The following is a 26,183-nucleotide window of genomic DNA, read 5'->3' as shown; positions in this document are numbered from 1 at the left end:
TGGGCGGCCAGTGCTGGGCCCTGCTGGGGGTTCCAACTGTAGCCCTCCTGCTTCTCTCCTCATAAGTTCTGGCCAGTCTCCTTCCAGGGGTTCCGCTCCCTGCAAGCTGGGCCTACCTCACCCCCATTCCCACCTCCACCGCAGGTACCAGGCACTTGGGGAACAGGAATTTCTGGCCCCATGTGGCTGAGAGCCTCTCTCTCTAATCTCCCTCTGATTATATGTGAGTCTCTTGCCTTCCCTCCCTGTGAGTCATCGGTATGCATGGGGCCACCCACGCTCCCTCTCCCCTTCTTTCGCTTCCCAGGGAGCACCGCCCTGCACTCGGCCACTATTTCCTGCCAGCCACAATGTGTCAAGGTCCTGCTGCAGGTAAGAGCAACCTCTGATACTACTCCTGTGAAAGGAAGAAGAGGACCCGGAGATGCCTTACTCTGTCTTGTACTCACAAGCAATATTTGGTCAAATGTACCCCTCTCATTCCCAATAAGAGAGCTAGTAATCACTTATTCATTAGTTCGCCAACATTTGTTTAACACCTGCTATGTGCAGACACCCTGCTTAATGCTGCCCTTGAGGGCATGTCGTAAAGCAGCGTTGCCAGGGACTGACTGCCAGTCAGTTAATATGCATGTATTGAGCTCAGCCACTGGCAGAGGCACTGCAGAGACTAACTGCTGTGATGATGGGCTGGTGGAAGGATGGCAGAGGTGTTCGCATTAAACCCAAGGCCTGCTGTCTGTTTTGAGGAGTTTGTGGTGTAGGAGTACAAAGAGAAATATACATGTGAAATGACATATGGACAGTTCAGAAATAAGTCTCCCAAAGTTCAAAGGCACAGTTCAACAGGCCACTGTGCAAATGGATGTTCTGCTTTGTTCTTCCTGGCCCTTTCCAAGTTTCCCAGTTATGATCCTAAAATACCAGACATAGACTCAGGTGTCATTTTCCCCAACATGTTTATTTACCTATAATATGATTTTTCTTAGGCGCTAGGTTTATGAACCAGGGCTGAAATTCAAGGCTGCCTATCACCTGCAAGGAATAAATTGGACTTGCCTAGTAGGTAGCCAAAGTCATGGCCCTCCTGCCCCTCCCCACAGTACTGTGAAAGCTGGTGACCCAACAGGGGGTTATGGGATGAGAATGTTAACACCACGCTCCATGCTGCTTCCCTTTGTGGCTGTTTGCAGCATGGTGCCAATGAAGATGCTGTAGATGTGGAAAATCGTACTCCATTACACTGGGCAGGTGTGTGCCAGGGGACTGGTGGGAAACAGGGCTGCAGGGACCAGAGGATGGGGAGGGAGGGGGGGATAACATTTGGCGGGAAGAGCAGGCCAGAGCTGACTGCTGAAATGGTCGGAGGGAATGCTGCGTCATGGTCTGACTAGGTGTCCTTCCTGCTTCCCCTTAACCCGATCATCCCGCAACCCTCCGTAGCCTTCTCTGGCTGTGCCTCAAGTGTGCTCCTCCTGTGTGATCACGAAGCCTTCCTGGATGTCCTGGATAATGTGAGTGTCAGCTGGGCAGCTGGGCAGGGCCCTACATGGGGAGACTGCTGCTTTCTCTGAACTTAATTAGCCAAGTTCCATGACCAGGGGTTGTGTAGCACCACCTCCTCTTCCTTCTCCCCATGCCCTTCCTCCTCTTCCACACAGAGAGGTTAAGGCTTATCTTCTGGAGAGCTTCTAACCCTCTGAGAAGGAGTATTTAGCCCCAGGATTGGGGCTTTTTCCTGGAGAGGTGCGGGAACAGGAGAGTTGGTTGCATTGTGTCAAAGCCCTGGTTCCCCCGGTTCCTCGTGAACCCCCTTCCCACAATCTGTGCAGGATGGACGTACACCCCTGATGATTGCATCGCTGGGTGGTCATGCAGCTATCTGCTCACAGCTACTGCAGAGAGGCGCCCGGGTTAATGTCACTGACAAGAATGACAAGTGAGCCTTCCCCGTCTTCCTACCCCAAATCCCGACCCTGACCAATATAGAAAGGAGCCACTGGGCAAAGTGTGTGTGTGTCTGTGTGTGTGTGTGTGTGTGTGTGTGTGTGTGTGTGTGTGTGTGTGTGTATTGGGGAAGAAGGCAGGTTGGTCTCTGTTTTCTTGGGAACCTCTCTTCTTCGCAGTGGTGGTTCAGAAGAGCACTGCTTGTTGCTTCACTGTTTTCCTCTTGGTGAGTTGAGAACGTTTTCCTTATACTTTCCTATGCTGTTGCTGACACTGCCATCTTCCTAGCATAGGTGACTCTGGAAGTAGAATCAATACCTCTGGATCCACTAGTTTAATTTACTGGTTTTCGAACTATCTTCTAAGCAATGGAATACTTTTTCCCCAGTAAAGAATTTATGCAGAACCTCAATATATAAAGCAGATGGAAGTGGAGCCCTTCCAATTGGCCCCCTGCTTTCTGATGCTACAGCTCCAAGGAATGACATTTGAAAAGTTCTGGTCTGGCCTCATGCTTTGTCACTGGCTGGTGTTGGTCTGTGGTTCTCCTGACCACACTGAGTGAGAGCTGACCTTGTGAGTGGATTTTTTGAAACCAGGACTCCTGGGTTCCATGAGAAAAGCTTATGCTCAGATTTGTCCCAACCCATAGATCGGCTCTGATCCTGGCCTGTGAAAAAGGCAGCACTGAGGTGGCTGAACTGCTCCTGAGCTATGGAGCAGATGCAGGGGCGGTGGACAGCACAGGGCATGATGCTTTGCATTATGCTGTACGCACACAAGACAAGATGCTGTGGAGGCTGCTGCGGCAGACCCTGAACCGGCAGGGACGGGGAGGTAAAGCCAATACCCTTTTGTAACTTCAAGATGCTCCTCGATAGCCTTAGAATCAGAGAAGCGTCTTAGAATCCCATTTGTTTCCATGGCAATAATAATTGTCACTTTAGTTGAGAGTTTACTTATTTACTGCTGCTGCTATGAGATGACTCCAAATTCCCAAAAGCACAGTCACAAAATTCTTCAAAGCAGCCTTGTCTCTCACTGAAGGCAACTCTGGCTAGTACTATTGCTAGCATTTACGAGTTGCAATTGTACATCTATTTATGTGATTTGGTGGTCAATCTCTCTCTCTCCCCTACTAGACTGTAACCCCCTCAGATGACAGGCCATCTCTGTTTTGCTCACCATTGAGGTCCTGGTGCCTATAACAGTGCCTGGCACAGTGTCCAATAAATAAGTGAGTGAATGAAATGAATGAGCTGGCATATCTCTGAGATAGGCAATGAAGGTTGCTGGACAGCTAGGGATCCATCAGATAGGGGTGGCTTTCCCTATTCGACATGTGTGGTAAAGGATTAACACTGAGGGGCCACTCCTTTCAGAGAAAGTCTGAAGGCAGAGTGTGGGCTAGAAGCACGTGGGCCCTGTCTCCTCTCTCATTTTCCCCATGTCTTTTCATACAGGTCAGGAGTTAGTTCAACACCCAGATCTTGCATCCCAGGTAAGACCCTAAGTGCCTTCTCCTTTCGCTTCTGACCCACCCCAGGCTTTCCTGCTGGGATATCTCCCAGGCAGTGATCACCGGGGCATCGAGACAATCTAAGAGAAGAAAGGCCCTCTTGGGCTAGCTGCCTGGGTTTACTTCACTGCTCCTTTTTCTCCATAGGCCTCCCCATCTGAGCCTCAGGTGGGTTCTCCACCTAAGAGCCCATGGAGAGCAGAGCCTGAGGAGGAGCAGGAGGAAGAAGAGGATGAAGATCCCTGTTCAGAGGAGTGGAAGTGGAAGTACGAAGAGGAGCAGAGGAAAGTTTCCCAGTTGGAGCAGGAGCTGCTGCGAAATACGAAAGAGCGTAAGGCTCAATCTGCAGCTTATCTGGGCCTGGAGAGCCAGATTCAAGAACAGGTTCGGGAGCTGGGGCTCCTCCTATCACAAGAGCCCGGAACTCCGGGAGACCTGCGCTCTAGTCTCCGGCCTGGAGGAGATGGCATGGAGCAGGGTTGTACCCTCGACCTGCTGGCTAAGTGCGTACAAGAGCTAAAGAAGCAGCAACAGTCAGCAGCCGCAGCTGCAGCAAAGCCAGTATTAGCTTCCAAGAAGGCTGAGGATTCAGCTGGAGGGGTGATCCAGTATGACGCCCATGGAAGGTCCCAACCAGAACAGGAGCCACCCCACAGCCCAAGGTCTGAGACCATTGGGAGATCCACAGGACAGCAACCGACCGCCAATGGTGGGCAGGCCCTCAGCCCTGATCACACTGACCAACTGCATGCTGGCCAGAAGCCGAGGCCCCAGGCCCCAGGGGCTGAACCAACAGGCACAGTGGCTGAACCACTGCACACAGCAGCCATGAACCAGCTCCTGCTACAGCTGAGGGAGGAACTGGCTGCGGTGTGGCGAGAAAAGGATGCAGCCCGGGGGGCTTTATCAAGACCAGACCTGGAGGGAGCTGTGGGGACGTCCCGGGCTGAGGCTGCAGCAGCAGCCTGGGAGAAGATGGAGGCCAGGTTGGAGCAGGTGCTGGTGAGGCTGGATCGGGCAAAAGCAGGATTACAGATGAAACCTGAGGCCCCTGCCCAGGAGCCCAGAGAGGGATCCCCAAAGGCAGGCCCAGGGGCCATCACCAAAGAGGGTGAAGGGAAGGAGGAAGGGACTCCTGGGGCCTGGGGAGAGCCTCTAGGGATGCCTGGAGGGGAACAGATGCCAGGAGGCCGCCTGGCGGAGGGACAGCTGGAGAAGGAGGTGTCAGCACTGAGGCTGAGCGACAGTAACTTGCTGCAGGAGTTGGGGGAGCTGGGCCAGGAGCGGCAGTGGTTGCAGGGGGAGCTGCCGTCCCTGAGCCAGCGGCTACAACGGGAGTGCATGCCCAAGCCAGAGGCGCAGGTCCAGCTACAGCGGGAGTGCGTGCCCAAGCCAGAGGTGCAGGTCCAGCTACAGCAGTTGCAGTGGAGCATGGGGCTGCTGACAGATGAACTGGCCCTGGAGAAGGAGGCCACCGAGAAGTTGCGGAAGCGCCTGGCCTCCCAGAGCAGAGGCCTCCGGGGACTGTGGGACTGCCTGCCCCCAGACTTGGTGGGCAGGGGGAGCGCACGGTGCCCAGCGGCCGATCGCCTGGAGGAGCTGCAGGCCTGCGTCAGCGCCCTGGTGGCCAGGCACCGCGAGGCCCAGCAGGTGCTGGCTCGGCTAGAAGAGGAAAACCAGCAGCTGCGGGGCTTCCCTGCCCGATGTGGGGAACCGGGCGCCTCCTCAGAGGCCTCAGCGTCCCCCCAAGTTGAAGCTCTGGAGCAAGACCTGGGGAAGCTGGAGGAAGAGCTGCGGGCGGTTCAGGCCACGATGAGCGGGAAGAGCCAGGAGATCAGGAAGCTGAAGCAGCTGCTCTACCAAGCCACGGAGGAAGTGGCTGAGCTGAGGGCCCGGGAGGCGGCCGGTCTGCAGCAGCACGAGCAAACTCGGGGCTCACTGGTGGCCCAGGCCCGGGCTTGGGGCCGGGAGTTAAAGGCCCTGCTGGAAAAGTATAATACGGCCTGCAGGGAGATGGGACGGCTGCGGGAGGCGGTGGCCGAGGAGCGGCACAGGAGCGGGGACCTGGCCGCGCGTGCGGCGGGGCAGGAGCGCCAGGCCAGCGAGCTGCGCGGGCGGTCTGAGCAGTTGGAGAAAACGGCGGAGCTGCTGAAAGAGAAGGTGGAGCATCTCATCGGGGCTGGCCGGGACAAGGAGGCCAAGGTGAGCAGACCGGGTAGCCGAAGGGAGCATCAGGGCAGGTTTGTGTGTTTAGGATTGGCTGACCGGAATCTATCTTTGGTTCGTCCGATTAATACCCCAAACAGAACACCAGTCATTTGCAAGGACTGCAATATGTTCTCCTGGGTCTGAGGGGGTCTGGGATTGAGATTGGAGGTGAGGTAAGTTATAAATACAAGAGAGAAGGGGGTTTAGGTATTAGAATTTGGGACGCAGGGTTCAGAAGCAGTGTGGTCAGGGCTACCACCATTGGGGTACTATGGTTTAGTCGGCATTTTGACTTAGGTAATGTATTAACCTGCGAAGACAGCGGATGCTGTGGTGAGTCGCTGTGGTTTTGCTAGGGTTCTGAGGAGGTGCCTGGGCTAGGGGTTGCTGACGGGTTAAGAGAAGTAGACTAGACTGTAGTTCCTTTCTCCCCTCCCACTTCAGTCAGAGTGGGCTCTACAAAAGATTTCCATTGGCAAAGAGGGTGCCAATGCAGAGAAAAACAAAAGTTTGAAAACCATTGTGTTAGATACCCGAGTTTCCTAATGATTGCTCCAAAGGTGAATGAATATAAGTCTACAGGCTTCCAACAGACATGTTTTACAAATTCAAAAACATCAATTTACAAATGAATTTAGTAATTGTAGAACTACCTGTGCAGTGAGTGAATTCAGACTTATCAAAGTTTGTGTACATGATCAAATTTGGAAGGATTAAAAAATATAGGGAATATATATTTTACAGACTATAAAGGACATAAAAATAGAAGGAATGTTATACAGAATAGGAATCAGTGTGGGGTGGGGCTAATTAAAGAAAGGAATTTTCTGTTGGTGTTGAAGGGGAAGATAAAAGTAGACAAATGAGCAAAAAAAATAGTGTAGTGGGCTCCGAACTGAGGTTGTCTGCATTTGAATTTCAATTTCAAAACGAACTGATTGGGAATTCCCTGGCGGTCCAGTGGTTAGGACTCCTGGCTTCCACTGCAGGTGGCCTGGGTTTGATCCCTGGTCGGGGAACTAAGATCCCACAAGCTGCACGGTGTGGCCAAAAAAAAAAAAAAACAAAAAAACCAAAACTGATTGATCTTGGGTGAGTTATCTAAGCCTCAGTTTTCTCATCTATAAAATGCGGATAATAACAGAGTTGTTGTGAGGATTACATTAAATAAGACATTATATTTAAAATAGGACAATTTTTGGTAAATGGCTGGTACTCAGTAGAAGTTAGCTAGTTTTATTATTCCTACTACCACTATTCCTATTACTGCTGGTTATCATTAACTGCATTTGTACCTCAGTCTCACAAACCACAGAAACTCATCTCCATTTCCCTCAGTGGTCAGTAGGTCAAAGTAGGTCAGGATCCAGTACAGAGTTAAGAGTGTGTCCCATGAATTCAAAGAGATCTTGGTTCAAATTATGATTTCATCACTTATTAGCTGTATGATTTTGACAAATTACTTAACTCAGCCACCTTATCTACAAAATGTGAATAATAATACTTCCCTCAGAGAAGGATTGTTCTTCTCAGAACAGAAGAAGAGCTGTTTTGAGTATTAAGTGGGACAATGTGTGTAAAAGTATCTGGCAGATATTAACTACCCAATAAAAGGAAACTCACCTTGACTTTGGGTGGTGTTGGGGTGGGAAATGACTGGGGCCTCATTGGTTCCTTTTCTTTCCTTTGACCTCAGATCAAGGAATTGTTGAAGAAGCTGGAGCAGCTTTCAGAGGAGATTCTAGTAGTTCGGGGAGAAAATGCTCATCTTGCCCGACAGCTGCAGGTATGTCTGGCTCTCGGAGGAATGGACACTGCTAGAGAAGAGGGTGCACAGTGGAAGTGATGTACCTGTGGGAGAGATTCTGGGGATTCCAGAGGCCTGGCTAGGCAGTGGTCTAGGCTGAGCCAGTGATGGGCCAAGGGAGCCTACCTGGCACAGCTGAGCACTTCACTTCATTGTTCCTCATGCTTGGGGGATGAGGGTGAGTGTGAGAGGCTGGGCACATGACTTCCCATTGATGCTCACTCCCAGGATTCCCAGAAGAACCACGAAGAGATCATCTCCACCTATAGAAATCATCTGCTGAATGCCGCTCAGGTGAGCCTGGGGACAGGTAGAGGCAGAGAGCTGGCCAGGGGGCATTGCATTTGGCATCCCTTCTCTTACCTGCACAGACTCGTCTCTCAGGAAGCTGGACTTTAGATGTCCCAGTACCAGGTTTCTGGATATCATTAGGCAGACTGAGAGAAGTTATGCATGAATGTGAGGGGGAGAGGTGTTTGCCCCTCCTTTTCAATTCCCTGATTGACTGTAAGGCTTTTTCCTGTCCCCTACGCCACTTCTCAGCGTCCTCCTGAGCCAGCTTATCCCTTGCCAAGGAAGAAGAGGTGGGTGGCTCGTTCCTTTATTAGGAACAATAATAACCACAAAGAATCGAACACTTATTGTGTACCCGGTGCTTTGCTCCATAGTCACAGTTGTAACCTTCACAGCAGTTCTAAAAAGATTATCTTCCTTGTGAAGATTAGGAAACAGCTATTGAGAAGTCAGTAGTATAAGTGAGGGCACGTAGTTAGTAAGTAGCATCCTACTCTACCATAGAAACTCTCCCTTTCCTGTCTCTCTCATTTCCTTTTCTTCATCTCCTTTTGTTTCTTTCATGCTGCCTACAGGGCTACATGGAACAGGATGTGTACAGTATCCTACTGCGAATCCTCAGCATCCAGGAGGAGTGAGGCATCCTGTGCCCTGAAGAATATGGGATCTCTCTGTTGTGAGTTGTGGTCTGAGGGTGATGAGGGAAGGAACTTGGGAGAAAGGAGGCTTAAGGATAGAAACTGGAGTCTCCTTTTGCCCCATGTGGTAGCTGACACTAGGGAGTCCTGTGGGGCATAGAGCGTTTGAGGTGAGGTCAATTGAGAAGATATGATATGGGGAATCACTGGGTGGAGTCAGGAATCAGTGAGCAGGTAGACTGAAGGGGTCTGACTTATGAGATGGAGACAGAAAAGAGGAGTTGAATGACTCTCCTAAGGTCTGGGGTAGAGAGATGCCAGTGAAAGATGAGTGATGGTGGGATAGTGGTGCACAGTTGTTTCCTAGTGTGGGACTCTACAGATTCCAGAATCTCTCCTTCACTCCCACACCATTCATTCAAAGTGTAGTCATCCTCCATCCTTCTCCCTGCCCCTATGCAGGCAGCCACCTTCTCCAGTCCAGATAGATGAGGATCATCTTTAGCATCTTGGCATGGGTGGGAGGAGACAGAGGGTATAGAAGTGTGTGCATTTCATCCTTGAATTTCTTCTTTCAGGGAATAGAGCATCCCTGGTTGCCAGAGCCTCCAACAGGCTGTGGCGGGTGGTGGGTTGGCCACTACGGGTGTGTGGGTGGGGCTTCACCTGACGTTATGGACCCCAGACCTGAGAACCTGAACCTTGGACTCAGCGTGGATGAGATCAGAGGAGGTGTGGATGGAAGCCAGCTCTGTGGAGAATAAAGCAGGAGGCAGGATGATATTGGGTGTCGTTTTTTCTGCCTAAAGGGGCATGGGGGAAGGAATCTTTTTCATTCCTTTTTGATCACAAATGGCCCCATAAGTTAGCTGCTTTCACACTTTGATTATGATCCATAGTAACAAATACATTTTACATCCTGTGTGTACATACCTGAAATAATATTTACCCTTACTATTTCTATTCTGTTCTATATTCCATCAAAAAATATTGGTTACAATACATCCACTAATGGGTCAAGACCCAGTTTGAAAAACAGCATTCTCACAGTTTGAAAAACAGCCCTCTGTAAAAATGGAGATTGACATTCTTCCTTTCTCTTTCTCAAATCTGCTTCTTACTGACTGACACACCTCTAATCTTTTTTCTCTACCTTGGGACTCCTCAGTCCACTATCTTTTTTAAGAAGGATAGATGGAGAGACCTAGATTTTCTTCAAGATGTACAATCTAAAATATTCTATCGGGCTTCCCTGGTGGCGTAGTGGTTGAGAGTCCGCCTGCCGATGCAGGGGACGTGGATTCGTGCTCCGGTCCGGGAAGATCCCACATGCCACGGAGCGGCTGGGCCCCTTGAGCCATGGCCGGTGAGCCTGCGCGTCCGGAGCCTGTGCTCCGCAACGGGAGAGGCCGCAACAGTGAGAGGCCCGCGTACCGCAAAAAAAAAAAAAAAAAAAAAAAATTCTATCGTGTTAAACCATGTGTCTAGATTTGAGGTGCATGGTCTTATGTAGTCAGTGTTCTTTGCCCCAGGTGCAAAGAGGGATGAAAAGTCTGATTCCTGGAAGAGGGAAGAAAGGATACTCAGCTTTGGCTTCTTGCCCCCAGTTCTGTTCTCAGACTGAAAAAGTGTATCTCTCTGGTCCACTTCCCCTGGGTCTCCTCCCCTTCCTGCCTCTTCACCAGCCAGATTGCTAGGTGAGAGTGAGGCAACTGAGTTCTTCCAAAATCTGGAATTGCTGTTTGGTGGCCGCCGCACTGATCCCTCCCAGTTCCTTCTCGCAGCCCCCCACCCCCCCGCTGGGTTATGCTGGGTCAGGCAGCAGCGGTTTGGCAGTGGAGACTGACTGGGCTGAGAGAATAGTGGGGAGGGGCCGTTGTGGAAGACAGGGGGCCACTGGAGGGCTGCAGAGCCTCGCTCCAGGGTCTGGCCAGGAAAAGAGCAGCTATGTAGATTAGGTCCTAAAGAAGATGAGGGTCAGCTTCGGGGTTTATGTGGATGGGCACAAGACTGCTTTAAGGTTGGGAGAATGAAGAGAGGAGGAATTGATGGGGAAAAAGAAGGGTGCAGCTGCCAGAAGAGCATCAAAATGTCCAAGTCATTTCTATTAAGGGGAACAGAACCTCTCTTTTCCTTTCTACCCTTAGAGTTACCAAAGAATAGAAAAGGACTGTTACATTCCTTATTATATATGCAGTGTGGGGTGGGAAGAATGAAGAAACTGCTGAGAGAAGGGTCCAGAGAGGGGGAGATCATTTTGCTAAGTTCAAGTATGAGTCAGGAAACAGCTCTGGTAATGGAAGCCAGGCCCTTGGCTTCCTCTGGAGCTCCTGGAAGCTGATCCCAGGATGGCTGAGCTGTGGGAATGGTCAGTGATGTTAATGATAACACAGAAGTGGAACCTTCTCCAGCCCCTGGTCTTCCTAAACAATCTCCCTCTATACAACCCCATAAACTGTTACCCCAACACCCCCAAGCCCTGAAATTTTCCTTGATTTCATAAATAAATCTTTCTTTCTCAAAGTAACTCTAGTCTTAATGTTCCCCTCTTTCCTCCTGGGCTGTCTCTTCAAGTCGGACTTCAGTAGGGACTTACTACTCCTGCTTCACTTCCCCTTCGTGCTCCAGGCTTCAGATGTGAGTGCATGCGTGAGAGGAGGTGAAGCTCGGTGAGCCATGATGCAGTTCAGACCATGTTTTTGAATGCCCTCGATCTGAAACTTGGTTCTGATTTGCAGGTTCCCTCCTTTGTCTGGTAACATTACTTTATTAAACTGATATTTAAAAGGCCTACTAAGTGCCAGGCACTGGGGATAGAGAGAGCTTGCAGGCAGGATCAGACTCAGGCACCCTGGTTGCTAGTTTTATGTTATCCTGTAGGGATGCTAGAACTTATAACTGCAATTAACTCTTTTTTTTTTTTCCTTGTGAATTTGTTTTTATTGGGATATAGGGGATGGGTTGCGAAATATCTCCATGGGTTATGCCCCATCAGAGAAATGTCCATTCTAATCTCCCTGGAATAGCTTTTGGAACTTTTTCTTGGAGCTTCTGCTCTTGCTATCAGCAGCCTCTTTAGGTCCACTGCTGAGCGGCTCCTCCTTGGAAGAGAATTTCCTCTTTTTCTTGGGGACTCAAATTAACTATTAAAGGAGATCCCTCCTTTATGAAGTCACTAGGAATCAAGGTGAGGTTGATTTTTTTTTCTTTACATTTTTACAGCTTTATTTGGGTATAACTGACATACAATAAGCTGCATGTACAGGGTACAGTTCGATAAATTTTGACATATGTATACACCCATAAAACCATCACACCATCAAGATGATGAACATATCCATCACTCCCACAGAGTTCCCCCATCTCTCTCTCTTTTTTTAATCTTCCCTCTTCTCCTTCCCCTGAAAATTCTAGAAGATACAAGCTAGTCCATAGTAACTTTTGATATCGAGGACTTAACAGAACAAAAAATGAGCTCAGGGGGCTTCCCTGGTGGCACAGTGGTTGAGAGTCCACCTCCCGATGCAGGGGACGCGGGTTCATGCCCTGGTCCGGGAAGATCCCACCTGCCGTGGAGCGGCTGGGTCCGTGAGCCATGGCCGCTGAGCCTGTGCGTCCGGAGCCTGTGCTCCTCAACGGGAGAGGCCACAACAGTGAGAGGCCCGCGTACAGCAAAAAAAAAAAAAAAAAAAAAAAAAAGAGCCCAGGGCCTGATGAAGATTCAAGTGTTGGAGGGAGCAGTTGGGATTTAGAACCAAATACCGGAGCTTGAGGTTCCACCATTGCTGGCAGCAGAGCAGCAAGGAAAGAACCTGAGTGTCAGGAGAGGGCAGACATCCTCCCTAGGGACAAAATCCACAAAGTAGTTGGGTATGGTCCAGTTCAACAGGTACCTGGGGATGTTGGTATGCTGGCACCTTCAGTCTTACAGCTGTGGGGTCTCATGGGAAGGATTATACTGAAGGTTTAAGCTAAATGAGAGGATTACTCATATAATTTATTAAAGCACTCTTTTTGTATGCCAATTATTGGTTTAACCATCTTGCTGCTGCTAGACTGAGAACTCCTGCAAGGATTTTATGTCCTCACCACCTAACAATCTTTGAACAGCATTCAAATATTTATTGAACAAATGACATTATCACTTAGGTCCCAGCCGACTAAGTATAAAATGCTATGAATTTTTCCAGTACCTAGTTTGGGTAAACTGCTCTCACGTTGGTACTTTCAAGGGACCTGCCTGCGAGTGATTAGCTTAGTTGAGAATGGGGCCTCTGGAAGGTCTACAGCTTTGGAGGAAGGAGAGCAGGCAGTTCAGAGTGGCAGAAGGGTGCCCTTTTGGGGTGAGAAAACCTCCCCTCTGTTCACTTTCAGCTACTTCAAAGCTGTGGGGTCTCTGGTGACAGTGTATTTGAGGTAGGGGGTAGGGGACCACAGGCAAAGTTAGGGTTTAGGTACACTTTGGATTTTAGCAGCCCATGTTTTCTTACCCTTAGGGAGAGAGACTCTAAGTAGGAACCTCTTTATGCGATCAGATTCCAGTTCCACACCATCTTATTTGCACCATTCTTCCACCTCAAGCGCATACGCGACTTTGCAAGGGTCACAGCGGTAGTGAGAATGGGAGATAAAAGAACTTCTCTCCTGATCCACTCACTAGAGGAGTTAATCCCTCCCGGCCAGGCTCTGAGTCCCTGCCCCTCCCGTCTCAGGCTCCGCCCCCTCCCCACTTCTCCCGCGGTCCTGGCGGGCTTACCCAGGAGGGGGGCGGCCCCAGCCCCAGCGCTGGGCCGGGCGGAGCTCCCGCCCAGGCGGAGCTGCGGCTGCAGCGTCCAGCTGCCGGACCGACCTCCAGCCGGGCAGACTGCGGGAGCGGCGCCGGGCCCCCTCCCCCCACGTCTCCAGCCCACCCTCTGAGCCTCCCGAGCCCCCTCCCGCTCCCTGCAACTGTGCTGGTAAGTCCCACTCTCCGCACCAAACTTTTTTGCTGCCGAGTTTGAGTCCTACCGCCGGACCACGAGATACAATGTAATTGGGGGGGAGGGGGTGAATTGAGAATAGAATGAACTCTTCACGACACCATAGCCTCTCTAAAATGGATCAGATCTCCCCCATTTCCCGAATTAGTAGAACTCTTGAATTTAGATGGTTAAACTTGTAGATAAGGAGCTGAGGGTATTTCCTCCAACTTCGCTACCCCCTCCCCCATTTCTCTGAGATTTAGCCCTTCCCGATACTTTCTCTCCATATTCCAAGTATCTTTGGCTCCCTAAAAGCTCATCCCTTCTCAACCCCGGCGTGGCAAAGCCCCCTCCTCCAGGTGCTTCGGGTCCACGTCCTTTCCCATGCCCCCTGGGACCCCGCGATCCTTCGGGCGGTACACTCCCTCCGGGTCTACCGGTCTGGCACACCGGCTAAAGACGTGCAGGGGCTGGGTTCGGCTGTGGAGGGAGGGGCTGAGGCTGGGTCCAAAACCCGGCGGGCGGGGCCGGGAAGGGGAGGTGTAGGGGGCCGGACTGGGCGGAGCAGGCGGCATTTGCGGCCGGCGCCGGGGTGGAGAGTTGTGCGCCGGTCCCTGGGCCTGAGCTCGGGCTCGGGCTCGGGCGCCTGCGATGTCTCAAGATGGCGGAGCTGGGCGAATTAAAGGTACCGGCCCCCTCCCCCATCCCCATCGGGACTGAGCCCGGCTGTACGCCGAGTCCGGGAAGCGACCGAGACTGGGTGCTGAGGGCTCGGGTGGGGGCCGGAGACGTGGCGGGGACTGGCTGCCGGGGATGGTGAGAAGTGCCTGTGGGCGACGAAGGGGCTGCGGCGGGGCTCCGGGGGCGGGGCCGCGGGGCAGATATAGGGGTGGGGCCGAGGGGAATTGCCGCAGTTGGGGGCCGAGGCGCAGGGGGCGGGGACGCGGGGTAGAAGTCGGATTTGGTAGTAGGGGCAGATGTAGGAGTTGGGCCAGGAGGAAAAGCTGCTGTAGAGGCAAAGGGGGCGAGTCGATCAAGGGCCAGAGATGCGACAGTAGGGGGCAGATGTTGGATGTGACTGGGGGGCAGATTACGGGTAGGCTCCTCGGGGGAAAGGCGCTGAGAGGATAGAGGCTTTGGGGCTGCTATTGGGATCTGAGCCTTGGGAAGTACCAGTAGGCGGCTGAGATCTAGGGGGCGGGGCTGTGCGGGGCTAGATCGAGGGGTGGGGCAGAAGCATCCTGGAGGCTGAGAAGAAGGTCCTGCCTTAGTGAGTCGGTATCTTTGGGCAGAGGAGTGAAACTATGGGATAGAAAGGGAGAAGTTCTTGACAAAGCTAGTGGAGAAATAAAGGCAGGACGGAGGAAATTAGGATGGGGAGAGAGGTAGAGGAGCAAGTTTTTAATCATATTCCTCAAAAGGGGCCCAAAGCCATAATGTCTCCTGTGAGGGGAAGAATTGTGAAGGGCTAGGAAGGCCTGCCCGTGGCAGGGTCTCCTAGAGATTCATAGAAGTGAGTCCTTTAAAGAGAGAGCTTACCACTACCAGAGACTTGAGGATAACCATATCCGAGGACATCTCACAGAACCTTTAAAAACCATGGGGTTCATCCCCCTGTCTCCTGGCTTTATTCTGCCTTTTGAAATGGAGCCATTTTCTTGGGAGGGCCTGAGGTCTAGTTACTGGGTCTAGCTGCCTAGGAGAGCATGCAATTCTGCACCCTGGCTCAGGGGCTGCTCACCTTCTCCTCACCCTCCCAGGGCCTCTGTTTAGAGCTTCCCTCTTCCCTCTTCCACCCCTGTGGGGGAGGGGGAGGATCACTTATTTTCTCTGGGTAGGAGAGAAGCAGGATATTAGTTCCTGGCAGATGGAGTAAATGGGTAAACAGGAAGGATACCTGGATTTCACAATTCGCTGTTAACCTCTCACCCCAAGTTTTGGTCCTGTTTCTCTCCCACAGAAATAGGACTGAGGGGAGGTGGTTATGTAAATGACACTGAGAAAGGATTTGGGGGAGTTATGAGCATTGAACCCTGACCTGAAAACCCTGGCCACAAAAGCTTCAGAGGGTTGGGGAAAATAGCTGAGGTAGATCGAGGTGTTGGGAGGGGTGGGCCGTGGGGCACAATCCTCCAGCCACCTGGCCCCTTTCTTCTCTATGGGGCTGTCTGGCCTGAATCCTCTTCTCCCCCCTCCTTCTCCCTGTCTCCTATCCTCTTCCCAGGAGCTGGGATGGATCTGAGTGTCTGAGAAAGAGCAGGAGAGGAGATAAGCAGCTTACAGGAGGGTCCAGGCTCACCGCAGGGATGGAGGGAAAAGGCTGTAGTGGACTGAGAGGTGTGCTTTGGGGTGGCATGCTGTCTGCACCCTGCCCTCACCTGTTAAACTGCCAGGCACAGGGAGATAGGGCTGCTCAAGCCTGGGGGGCAGTGGTGAGGTGATCTGAGGGTTGCTAAAATGCGACCTAGATGTCCGTTTGGCCAGCTTCGCTGTCTGGCAGTAATCCACTGGCTGCAAAGCACCTTTCTGATTAGTGCTGGAGGGAAAGTGCATTGCCCACCTACTAGCTCAGCCCCAGTGTCTTTGGCAGGACAGCCCTGTGCAAGGTAGGATTCTCACGCTTCTCTGGTCTCCACAGCACATGGTGATGAGTTTCCGGGTGTCTGAGCTCCAGGTGCTCCTCGGCTTCGCTGGCCGGAACAAGAGTGGACGGAAGCACGAGCTCCTGGCCAAGGCCCTGCACCTCCTCAAGTCCAGCTGTGCCCCCAGCGTCCAGATGAAGATCAAAGAGCTTTACCGCCGACGCTTTCCCCGGAAGACCCTGGGGCCCTCCGATCTTTCTCTGCTCTCTCTGCCCCCTGGCACCCCTCCTGTAGGCTCTCCTGGTCCTCTAGCTCCCATCCCCCCAGCCCTCTTGGCCCCTGGCACCCTGCTGGGCCCCAAGCGTGAAGTGGACATGCACCCCCCTCTGCCCCAGCCTGTGCACCCTGATGTCACCATGAAACCATTGCCCTTCTATGAAATCTACGGGGAGCTCATCCGGCCCACCACCCTTGGTATGGCTCTTTGTGATCCCTGGGTCTTCCTGGACTCCATGCCTCTTTCCCAAGCCTTTCTTAGGCTTTAGTCCTGTGGGATCAGCACCCTGGAATAGGGGCAACTTCTGTGGCTGCCTGTGCATGGGCTTGGGAATAACTGCCCCTTTGTGTCCTCAGCATCCACTTCTAGCCAGCGGTTTGAGGAAGCGCACTTCACCTTTGCCCTCACTCCCCAGCAAGTGCAGCAGATTCTCACATCCAGGTACATCTCTTTCAGTCGTCCTGCCTCATCCTTGGGTGGTTACCCTTAGACTCTGCTCTCTGACTTTCTTCTCTTCTGCCCTGCCCTCCTTCCTCTCCATCCTCCTGCACCTGCTTTGTCCCTCATTCTCTTGTATGTCCCTTCTCTATTCTCTGGACATCTAACTTTCTGTGTCTCTTTTCACCCCTGCCCTTCAGGGGCCACATACTGACATCTCTCCTCCCTCCCTCTTCCAGAGAGGTTCTGCCAGGAGCGAAATGTGATTATACCATACAGGTGCAGCTAAGGTGAGTTGATTCTCCCTCCCCTCAGGGCTCCCACTGAGGGTGGGAATGAAGTAAGGGTATGACGGTTACTATTAGGAGGTTACTATTAGGACATGCTCTGCCATGTCCACCCCAGCCCTAGGATTCTTGTTTGGAAGCTGAAGGCTACAGATATCCATGACTGATTTTCTGAGGTTGCCTGCCTCTCTCTGCAAGAACTGCCTCCCACCCTTTCATCTTCTCTCATCTCTTACCAGGTTCTGTCTCTGTGAGACCAGCTGCCCCCAAGAGGATTACTTCCCCCCCAACCTCTTTGTCAAGGTCAATGGGAAACTGTGCCCCCTGCCGGTAAATGCTCTTCCCTTCTTCTGGCAGTAACCCCTTCCCTGTTTTAGTTCCTAAATGTTACATCTTTTATGAAAGAGACATGCCTGACATAGTAGGTGCTCACTTTACTGACTGAATCAATATAATCTAGAGAGTACCAAGATAGGGCTGAACAAGGGTTCTCTCAGAACCCAGAGGGGGGATATTAGTTCAACTCAAAGGTTCAGGAAAGATTCTCAGAAGTGATGACCCTAGAGCTGAGGGTTGGAAGAAGTGGGGTATCCCTACTCTTCCTCTTCAAGAACTCAGTGAGCAGGTTTCTATTTATCTGGTCAGTGAGTAAGTTATCCTTTTTCCCCAGGAATGAACCCTGCTGCCAACCCTAGAGAGTGCCCCAGTTTTTTGTCACTGAATGGGCCCCCGTCTCACTCATCTCAGTGAGTGACCTAAGACAAGGTGTCTTAACCAGGCCCTCCCTCCCTCCCTCCCCCAGGGTTACCTTCCCCCTACCAAGAATGGGGCTGAGCCCAAGAGGCCCAGCCGCCCCATCAACATCACACCCCTGGCTCGACTCTCGGCCACTGTTCCCAACACCATCGTGGTCAACTGGTCGTCTGAGTTTGGACGGGTGAGCGTGGCTGAGGCTGGGGGCCTGGAGAAGCCTGCAGGGAGTGAGAGGGAATCATCCAGTGCATTGGGCTGGGGAAACATCTTTCTCTTCGTGGGTCTCTCTGCATTAACTTGCTGTCTCTGGCCCTCATGTGACAAGGTGGGGGGCTGCTGGTGGTGGTGGTGGTAGTGGTGTACGAAGCAGAGGCTGATTGTCTCCCCCCGCACCTCCAAGTAGAATTACTCCTTGTCTGTGTACCTGGTGAGGCAGCTGACCGCAGGAACCCTTCTACAAAAACTCAGAGCAAAGGGCATCCGGAACCCAGACCATTCCCGGGCACTGAGTGAGTAACATCCCGTCCCTCTTCTCTCTGACCAGTATCCAATTCTTCCTGGCCCTCGAGCCTTTACAGTTAAAACTCATACCCCTCTTAGGACAACTTACTTCACCTCTCACATGAACCCCAACCCGTGCCGTACCCCTGTTACCAATCTTTGTGGTTGAAAAGTGGGGCCACTTCAGGCATTGACACCTTTGCATTCCCAATTATACATCTGCTTTGCACCTCGCAGACCTTAACTCCAGCCCTGTTGGAATTTGGGTTCTCCAGACTAGAAAGTGTCTTTAAGTATCATCAACACTAACCCTCTTGTGCTGCTTCAATTCCCTCTAGGTCATCTCTGCCACAGTGTCACCCAGCTGTATTTAAGCATCTTCAGGGATGGGGAAATCTCTCCCCGCCACCTAGCCTTCGTAATGCAGATCCCAGACCACCCCCATGTGACATCCCATTGGCCCCCAAAGGCGCTCTACCCAGCCGCCTCTCAGCCAGAGCCATCTGCTTCTGGCCTCACCACCTCCCGGGCTTCTCTCCAGCCTTGCTGACCCCATGGCTCTGGCCCCACTCTTGTTTCAGTCAAGGAGAAGCTGACCGCTGACCCGGACAGTGAGGTGGCCACTACAAGTCTCCGGGTGTCACTCATGTGCCCGGTGGGTACAAGGGAGAAGAGAAGGGGGAGGAGTGGTGGGTTAAACCTCTAGACTCAGATGAGGGTTCCTAGGGCTATTAGAGTGAGGCTCTCTGGGACGTGGGGACTCTGACCAGAGAACTCGTCTCTCCTCAGCTAGGGAAGATGCGCTTGACTGTCCCTTGTCGGGCCCTCACCTGCGCCCACCTGCAGAGCTTCGATGCTGCCCTTTATCTACAGATGAATGAGAAGAAGCCAACGTGGACATGTCCTGTGTGTGATAAGAAGGCTCCCTATGAATCTCTTATCATTGATGGGTAGGGCTGTTCTGCATTCAGCTTCCTTTTACCTAGGACATCCACTAGGACTGGCCCCTGCCCCCATATATAAATATGTATCTGTAACTTACTTTCCCTCCCAACTTTTAACATACCTGTCTCTTTTATATAAATATTACCTATCTATTTATCTATCTCTCCCTCCAACATTGAGGACTTCACTACACACCGTACTAAGTACTTTGCATGCCTTATCTCATTGAGTCCTATGAGATGCCAGTAACCCTGTGAGATAGGTACGGTCATTACAGGTGAGGAAGCTGAGACCTAGTATCTTGCTCAAAGTTACAGTGTTAGTAAGTGGCAGAGCCAGTGTATCAAACTGTTACATCAAACAATTACCTGACCTCTTACTGAACATAGCAATAAAGTTCTTTTGATCTAGCGACTCCTAACCTGCTTCCAGAGCCTACATTATGGTTCTTGTTCCCAGTGCCTCTTTTTTTTTTTTTTTTTTTTTTTGCGGTACGCGGGCCTCTCACTGCTGTGGCCTCTCCTGTTGCGGAGCACAGGCTCTGGAAGCGCAGGCTCAGCGGCCACGGCTTACGGGCCCAGCCACTCCGCGGCATGTGGGATCTTCCCAGACCGGGGCACGAACCCACCCGTGTCCCCTGCATCGGCAGGCGGACTCTCAACCACTGCGCCACCAGGGAAGCCCCCAGTGCCTCTTTTTGAGGTAGCTTATAGAGTTCTGTTATTTCTGCTCCTTCTGTTTTGTTCCTAGTACTACATGGAACACGTGCTTAGAATGTATTTATTTTAAAACTCAGCATTTAAAATTTTCAAAGCTCTTTTATGCACCTTACTTTATTTGATGCCAACAACTCAGAGAGGTCAGGAGGGTGGATAACATCCCTAATTTACAGGTGAGGAAACTGAGGTTCAGGAAGGTGAGTCCCAGAACTCCCTGGCTACTGTTGCAGCCATCTCCCAGCCACATGAATTCCTATCTCTCCCCTCCCCTAGTTTATTCATGGAGATTCTTAATTCCTGCTCGGATTGTGATGAGATCCAGTTCATGGAAGATGGATCCTGGTGCCCAATGAAACCCAAGAAGGAGGCATCTGAGGTTTGCCCCCCGCCAGGGTATGGGCTGGATGGTGAGTGACCCCCTGTCCCCCAGTTGAGCTAAGTCTTGTATGGCCTCTTCTCTGAGACACAGTCTTCTTACCAACCACAGGCCTCCAGTATAGCCCAGTCCAAGAGGGCAATCCATCAGAGAATAAGAAGAAGGTTGAAGTTATTGACTTGACAATAGAAAGCTCATCAGACGAGGAGGACCTGCCCCCGACGAAGAAGCACTGTCCTGTCACTTCAGCTGCTATCCCAGCTCTACCTGGAAGCAAAGGGTATGAAGAAATAGGCTGAATCTATAGCAGAAGGGAGAGGAAGAAGTCAGGAACGCTTTCTGATCACTGGGCAAACTCGGGGGCAGAGAGGGGACTTGAGAGGCTGAGCTGGGTGAGGACACCTGTGATTCCTTCTGTCTCCTCACAGAGTCCTGACATCTGGTCACCAGCCATCTTCGGTGCTACGGAGCCCTGCTATGGGCACGCTGGGCGGGGATTTCCTGTCCAGTCTCCCACTACATGAGTACCCACCTGCCTTCCCACTGGGGGCTGATATACAAGGTATGACACTGATCACAAGGTGGGGCCGTGCACTGCCATATCCTCCCCCAAACCAGCTCACAACCCTTGCTCCTTTTCAGCGCTTTTTGGCTGTTTTGCAAAGGGCCACAATCCAAGGAACTTCTTTGATATTGTGTGTGTGTGTGTGTGTGTGCGTGCGTGTGGGTGTGTGTGTGTGGTGAAGGGGTCAGATAGGAGGTTGATTTTAATTTTTCTTCTCCTACCAGGTTTAGATTTATTTTCTTTCCTTCAGACTGAGAGTCAGGTAAGTGGTCCCTTCTCCATCTCAGATTGCTGAAGCCTCCTTTCTAGGTACTGATGGGCCCCCTTACTCTCTCATTTTCCCCGGGGACCTTAATGTGCTTCTCCATGAAGGAAGGAAACTGCGGTACAGGCAGTTTATTTCCCTCCTAGGCCCCACTGGGATTTCTTCGGATTCTCACCCATGTCTTCCTCTGTCCTCTGTTACTTACTGTTCTGTCTCCAGAGTTTTTAGTGTAGTTCTGTGCCTGTCTGCTCACCCCTCCCCACCCCCCCCAAACCCATGTGCACTTGAGCACCATGACTGCCCCAGCCGGACATTCCACACATTTCAGACGCCCACAGGGCCGAGAATCTAGCAAGCTGGTGGGGCTGTCTCCAGGCAGGGAAGAGGGGTGGGGTGTGGGGAAGTAGGGGAAGGAGTCAGAGGGAGGCTCTCCTGCTTCTCAGAGAATACTTTGGGATCCTGAGGGGTTTATTTATCCCATATGATATTTCTGAGATGAGTGACTGGGAGGCGGTTTGTAAAGTCAGGATAAAATCTTAAACCATGCTCTTGATTCCTCCCAGCACTATGGTCCGTCCGTCATCACCTCGCTAGACGAACAGGATGCCCTGGGCCACTTCTTCCAGTACCGAGGAACCCCTTCCCACTTCCTGGGCCCGCTAGGCCCCACGTTGGGGAGCTCTCACCGCAGCACCACTCCGGCACCCCCTCCTGGCCGTGTCAGTAGCATTGTGGCCCCTGGGGGAAACTTAAGGGAGGGGCATGGAGGACCCCTGCCCTCAGGTCCCTCTTTGACTGGCTGTCGGTCAGACATCATTTCCCTGGACTGAGTCCCCTGGATCATGGAGCCTTCACCGCCTCGCAACACTGAGCAAGTATGCTGTGGAGTCTGGAACCCTGGCCCCTCTGACCCATCAGAAGGGCTTTGGTCAAGGCCAGAAAGATCTTCATGGACACCTGTTTTTGGCCTTATCTCTGCCTGACAAGGCTAGCACCCAAAGGGTTAATATTTAACCTCTTTTAAAGGACATTTGGGGTCTGTTTTTGGAAATGTTCTTTGATGTCCAGCCCATTCCTTTGGGTCTGTTAACCTAGGCAGTGGGAGGCAAATGGGATGGGATGTGAGTTGGGGAAAGGGCTGAATCCTCAGCCTTGACTGTCTAAAGCCTCGTGGGGAAGGGGCCCTTCTCGTGTCCCCCAGATGCCCTCTCTTCCCATTCCCCAAAGCCGGCTGTGTTCCTTCCCCATATCCATTGTCTCTTCACGTCCATTCCGTTCTCTTTGGCCAAACAGACAGCTGGAGTAACTGAGATAGGCAGACACATGGACAGAGAACTCTATTTTGGGTTGCATATTTTTTGTGTGTAAACAAGAAAAACCAAAATACTCCAAAGATGACTTTCCCTGCCTCCTGCTTCCCAGTGTGACTGAGGAGGAGATAAGGCCTTAGCCCTGATCCCCAGGGGTTTGGGAGAAGGGCCTGGCCAATCGCCTGGGTCTCTCTATTTATATATTTAAGTAAGTTCACAATGATGCTTATGCTGACCAGCCTGGAGCCTGAGCTTCTAAAGGCCCATGGCCCTGTGGTTAGGTCTGGCTCATTCTGCACCTTTCCTGGGAGGTGGGAGCACCCTTGTGCTCTCTCCAGTCTCCCTTTTCAGGCTCCTCTAGGGCCTAGGATCTATGTTGTAATTTTACTTTCTATTCCCACAGTTGTAGCAAAGTTCTTACCCATAATAAAGGTTGTGGATGTTCTGTGAGTGTCACGGAGGTGGGCTGGGGAGGGGATTAAGCACTTTGCTTTCCAGATCCCTGGTTTGTGGGGGGTGGGATGGGCCACGTTCTGTTCTTCCCTTGCAGGCCCTGGGTCCGAGTGAGCTCCACTTCCACATGGTAGGGGTGTCACACTGAGGATTTCCAAGGGCAGTTCTTTCTTCCTTTCTTTCCCCCACACCCATAAAAACACTAGACCATTCAGCCCAACACTGTGGAGTCCTTAAGTCCTTCCTCATCCTTACCTGCCCAGATGCTGTAGCCAGAGCCTGAGGGCAAACTTGGTCCCAGTGCTGACCCTCTCTTTGCTATCTGCCGTGGCTGGGGTCGTCCGCAGCAGTGTGGACGTGGGCAAGACCAGAGGTCGAGCTCCTCCATTCTCTTCTAGTTCCACCGCACTGCAGAACGACAGCTCCTGTCTGGGCTGTGCCTTGTGGCTTAGCCCACTTCCGTATCCATAAGGTCATCTGATCCTCCCAACCACCACAGGAGAGGGGTGGGTGGGTGTTAACCTCATTTTACAGAAAGAAGAGTTAAATGACTTGCCCCCATGAGAGAGTGGGACTGAAACCCAGGTCTTCAGTGCTAGCCAGTTGGACAGGAACCCTTGGAGTATCATGGGCAATATCTTTGATCTCATGTGCTCTCTTCATTATCAGTTGACCCACTCCCTCCCTAAATCTCCCCCACAGCACAAAATTTCCTCTGAACTTCTCAGTGTGTATGTGTTGGTGTGTTGGAGGGTTAGGGAGAAGCTCCTACTTACAGGACAGAAGGCGGTAGGTCCTGGGGAAGATGTCTGGGTGTCTCTGTCCCATCCTCTGTGGCAGCCACCGCAGCTGCTACATCTGGTCCCAGCCACATAAGGGCGCTCACCTCTCTTGGGTTTGGTTGGATCCGGGCCTGGAGCCAGACATGTTGATCCCTTAGTCATGGCCTCTCTCAGAAGACCTGTTCTGGATCACAGCCCACCCACAGGTGGAGTGGAGAGACTTGGGGCAGGGACAAGGGGAGAGGCTACTGGATTTCTTGGTTATCTCTGACCTTCCCTCTCCCCCTCCTTAGTCATAGTCGGAACCAGTCTGTTTGGTTGTCCTAAGCCGCATTTTCTTCCTCTACTGCCAGCCCTACCTGTAGCTGCTGCTGTGACTCCTGGGAAATGACAAGTAGATAGAGAATGATGTGATGGTATTTGGGGAGACCCCAGCTCAGCCTAGGAGGGTAGGCAGACTAAGAGAGAAGAAAACAAAAATGAGAACTTCCTGTCCCTTTTTGGGGCTTTGTAAATGCAGCTGAGGAAGTGGAGAGTAGAAGTGGTGGAGAAGGGACATGGGTAAGGGTCGTGGGCTTGGGAACTCCAGACCACCCACACTCCATCGGGTCCCATGTGGTCAAGGCAAGTGTGGCTGTTCTCTGGGCTTTGGTGGGTTAGAAGCTGTTAAGGGCTCCCAGGTCCCTGTCTCACCTCCCATAACCCCAGAGGGACCCCAGAGAACTGGCCCTGGGGCAGCTGTAGTCCACTCTCCTCCCAAAGCTCTCGAAGTCCTCCGTCCAGCAGCTGGGAGTGAGGGGGCAAGAGGTCAGAGAGGCCACCGCCTGACTCCTCCAAGTCCTGTGTTTGCCCTTCCCTCAGCCCACACCCAAGGTGGTCCCTCCTTCAGGGCGGGGTGCAGGTTGGGTCAGTGGATTGGCTACCTCTTCATCAGGCTCCACGTGCCCACCTGCAACAACAGTGGGACCAGCAGGTGAATGGTGGTGTTCCTGGTCAGGGACACTCACTCACTGTTTACACCGCCCCCTCCTCCAGTGGGCACAGATGCAGTTGTAGCCCCTTGTGATTATGGGACCTGTTGATACCACATTTCTGGGCCTACTTCTCTGTCATTCTGAGACTGGGAATAGCACTGTTGGGTAAAGGGCAGATTTCTTTCCTGGACTTAGGGCCTTGCCCTCAGACCGCTCACCTGGGGGTACCCAGAGGTTGGGGGAAACGTTGAGAGTTTGTGTCCTTCGGGTCAGCAAGACAGTCTGATCGCTGGACTGCAGAACGACCGCCACAGCCAGATCCACACCTCGATTCGTGGGCAGCTCGGCCCCAGGAGCCCTGGGTTGCTGATCCAGGGCCGAAAAAGGGCAGAAAGGGGGTCGCTGGGGGGAGGGAGCCGCTGGGGTTAATATCTCAGAAGCGAGGCGTGGCTTTCAAAAACTGGGCGACACCCCGATGGGGAAAGAGGCCACGGCAGGCGACTGGCCCCCAGGCCTCTCGCCTCCAGCCCCCACCCGATCCCAGTCCCTACCTTCGGCCCTTCACCCCCCGCCCCCGCCCCGTGCGCCCCCGTCTCCGGACCTGGAGCGGAAGCCTGGCGGAGGCGCCTGGGAACGGCCTGTCCGAGAGGACGAGTTCTCCCCGCTTGAGGCCGCAGTACGTGGGCCACGGCCCGAGCCCCGGCCCGGCGCCCAGGAGGCCACACACGCTCTGCGCGAAGCTCACCGACTCCGGCCGTCCGGACAGGAGAAGCACCCTCGCCGCCGCCATAACGCGGCTCTGGGGTCTCTGCGGCCCACTCCGCGCCCTCTAGTGGCCCAGCGGGCTTCCCCTCGGAGCCTTCCGCCGGGTGGGAAAGAAGCCCGGCTTCCGGGACTTCCCCCGGGAAATTTAGGCAAGACACTTGGGGATGAACCAGGGGTGTGATAGGTAAATGACAAAGGGGAACAACTCTAAATCCTCAGCTCCTCTTTTCCTCCCATCTTCTGTTTAGGAAAATGATCCCCAGACGGAATGATTTCTGGATTCACGTGTCATCTCCCACCAGCCATGGGCGGAACGATAAGCACCCCTCCATGGCACTCTGCACACCTATCTGGTATAGCAGGTAACACCTCCAATTAGTGAATTACATCTGTCTCTTAGCCAGACACCCAAGAAACATTTTTGACACCTTCCCTTTTTTTTTTTTCTCGTTTAATTTATTTATGGTTGTGTGGGGTCTTAGTTGCAGCATGTGGGATCTTTTGTTGCCGCCTGTGGGCTTCTCTATAGTTGTGGCATGCAGGCTCCAGAGCGCCAGGGGCCTAGTTGCCCCAGCATGTGGGATCTTAGTTCCCCAACCAGGGATGGAGCCGGGAGTCCCCTGCATCGGAAGGCGGATTCTTAACAACTGAACACCAGGGAAGTCCCACCTTCCCTTTCTTTTCACTCAAATGGCAACCAAGTGCAGCAGATTCTACTTCCTTAAACTTTCTCAAATCCATGTCTTAATCTCCAGCCACCATTGCCCAGTTCAAGCCTTCCTCATATTCTGCCTGAGATACTATTACGAGTCTTTAA

General features: G+C 52.3%; 4 protein-coding genes across 16 annotated transcripts in view; 2 read left to right on the top strand and 2 right to left on the bottom strand.

The window, feature by feature from the left end:
* Window positions 1–10,936, top strand: part of ANKRD35 (ankyrin repeat domain 35) — a 17,706-nt gene extending 6,770 nt beyond the window's left edge. The window contains exons 4-15 of one of the 3 annotated variants that reach the window (XM_067727518.1): window positions 308–372; window positions 1,194–1,251; window positions 1,444–1,514; window positions 1,833–1,939; window positions 2,600–2,784; window positions 3,411–3,448; window positions 3,614–4,828; window positions 4,871–5,668; window positions 7,371–7,460; window positions 7,710–7,775; window positions 8,351–8,451; window positions 8,992–10,936. In XM_067727518.1, the coding sequence (XP_067583619.1) occupies window positions 308–372; window positions 1,194–1,251; window positions 1,444–1,514; window positions 1,833–1,939; window positions 2,600–2,784; window positions 3,411–3,448; window positions 3,614–4,828; window positions 4,871–5,668; window positions 7,371–7,460; window positions 7,710–7,775; window positions 8,351–8,413 (2,756 nt within the window). In that variant the 3' untranslated portion in view covers window positions 8,414–8,451; window positions 8,992–10,936. Of the gene's footprint in view, window positions 1–307; window positions 373–1,193; window positions 1,252–1,443; window positions 1,515–1,832; window positions 1,940–2,599; window positions 2,785–3,410; window positions 3,449–3,613; window positions 5,669–7,370; window positions 7,461–7,709; window positions 7,776–8,350; window positions 8,452–8,991 lie in introns of all 3 variants that reach the window. The other 2 variants (XM_067727517.1, XM_067727519.1) reach the window with 2 other exon arrangements.
* Window positions 8,433–26,183, top strand: part of PIAS3 (protein inhibitor of activated STAT 3) — a 24,371-nt gene continuing 6,620 nt past the window's right edge. For 2 of the 8 annotated variants that reach the window (XR_010941040.1, XR_010941039.1), the window contains exons 1-13: window positions 13,902–14,059; window positions 16,013–16,430; window positions 16,590–16,674; window positions 16,911–16,961; window positions 17,198–17,288; window positions 17,761–17,895; window positions 18,115–18,220; window positions 18,794–18,867; window positions 19,002–19,162; window positions 20,150–20,283; window positions 20,364–20,532; window positions 20,681–20,814; window positions 25,615–25,728. Coding sequence is in view for 6 of the 8 variants with exons in the window: in XM_067727520.1 (XP_067583621.1) it covers window positions 14,036–14,059; window positions 16,013–16,430; window positions 16,590–16,674; window positions 16,911–16,961; window positions 17,198–17,288; window positions 17,761–17,895; window positions 18,115–18,220; window positions 18,794–18,867; window positions 19,002–19,162; window positions 20,150–20,283; window positions 20,364–20,532; window positions 20,681–20,814; window positions 21,042–21,079; window positions 21,646–21,912 (1,887 nt within the window). In the remaining 2 variants the exon portion in view is untranslated. The other 6 variants (XM_067727523.1, XM_067727526.1, XM_067727522.1 and 3 more) reach the window with 6 other exon arrangements.
* NUDT17 (nudix hydrolase 17) lies at window positions 19,956–25,658 on the bottom strand. 4 transcript variants are annotated; one of them, XM_067727532.1, is made up of 8 exons: window positions 25,203–25,658; window positions 24,820–25,003; window positions 24,551–24,576; window positions 24,321–24,413; window positions 23,987–24,085; window positions 23,622–23,758; window positions 23,101–23,253; window positions 19,956–20,519 (listed from the first exon to the last, which is right to left on the bottom strand). In XM_067727532.1, the coding sequence occupies exons 1-8, from the start codon at window positions 25,389–25,391 to the stop codon at window positions 20,516–20,518; spliced, it is 885 nt and encodes a 294-aa protein (XP_067583633.1). In that variant the 5' UTR covers window positions 25,392–25,658; the 3' UTR covers window positions 19,956–20,515. The 4 variants fall into 4 exon arrangements, with proteins under 4 accessions (XP_067583633.1, XP_067583635.1, XP_067583637.1 ...); XM_067727534.1 differs by having other exon boundaries at window positions 24,820–24,967; XM_067727536.1 differs by having other exon boundaries at window positions 25,347–25,658.
* POLR3C (RNA polymerase III subunit C) overlaps window positions 25,801–26,183 on the bottom strand; it is a 16,480-nt gene continuing 16,097 nt past the window's right edge. Inside the window, exon 15 of the transcript XR_010941041.1 lies at window positions 25,801–25,986. The gene's annotated coding sequence lies outside the window, so the exon portion shown is untranslated. The remainder of the gene's footprint in view (window positions 25,987–26,183) is intronic.

The sequence above is a fragment of the Pseudorca crassidens genome, chromosome 2, assembly GCF_039906515.1.
Source record: "Pseudorca crassidens isolate mPseCra1 chromosome 2, mPseCra1.hap1, whole genome shotgun sequence".
Taxonomy (NCBI): Eukaryota; Metazoa; Chordata; class Mammalia; order Artiodactyla; family Delphinidae; genus Pseudorca; species Pseudorca crassidens.
The sequence above is the reverse complement of the archived record's forward strand: the minus strand, read 5'-3'. Positions and strand labels throughout refer to the sequence as shown.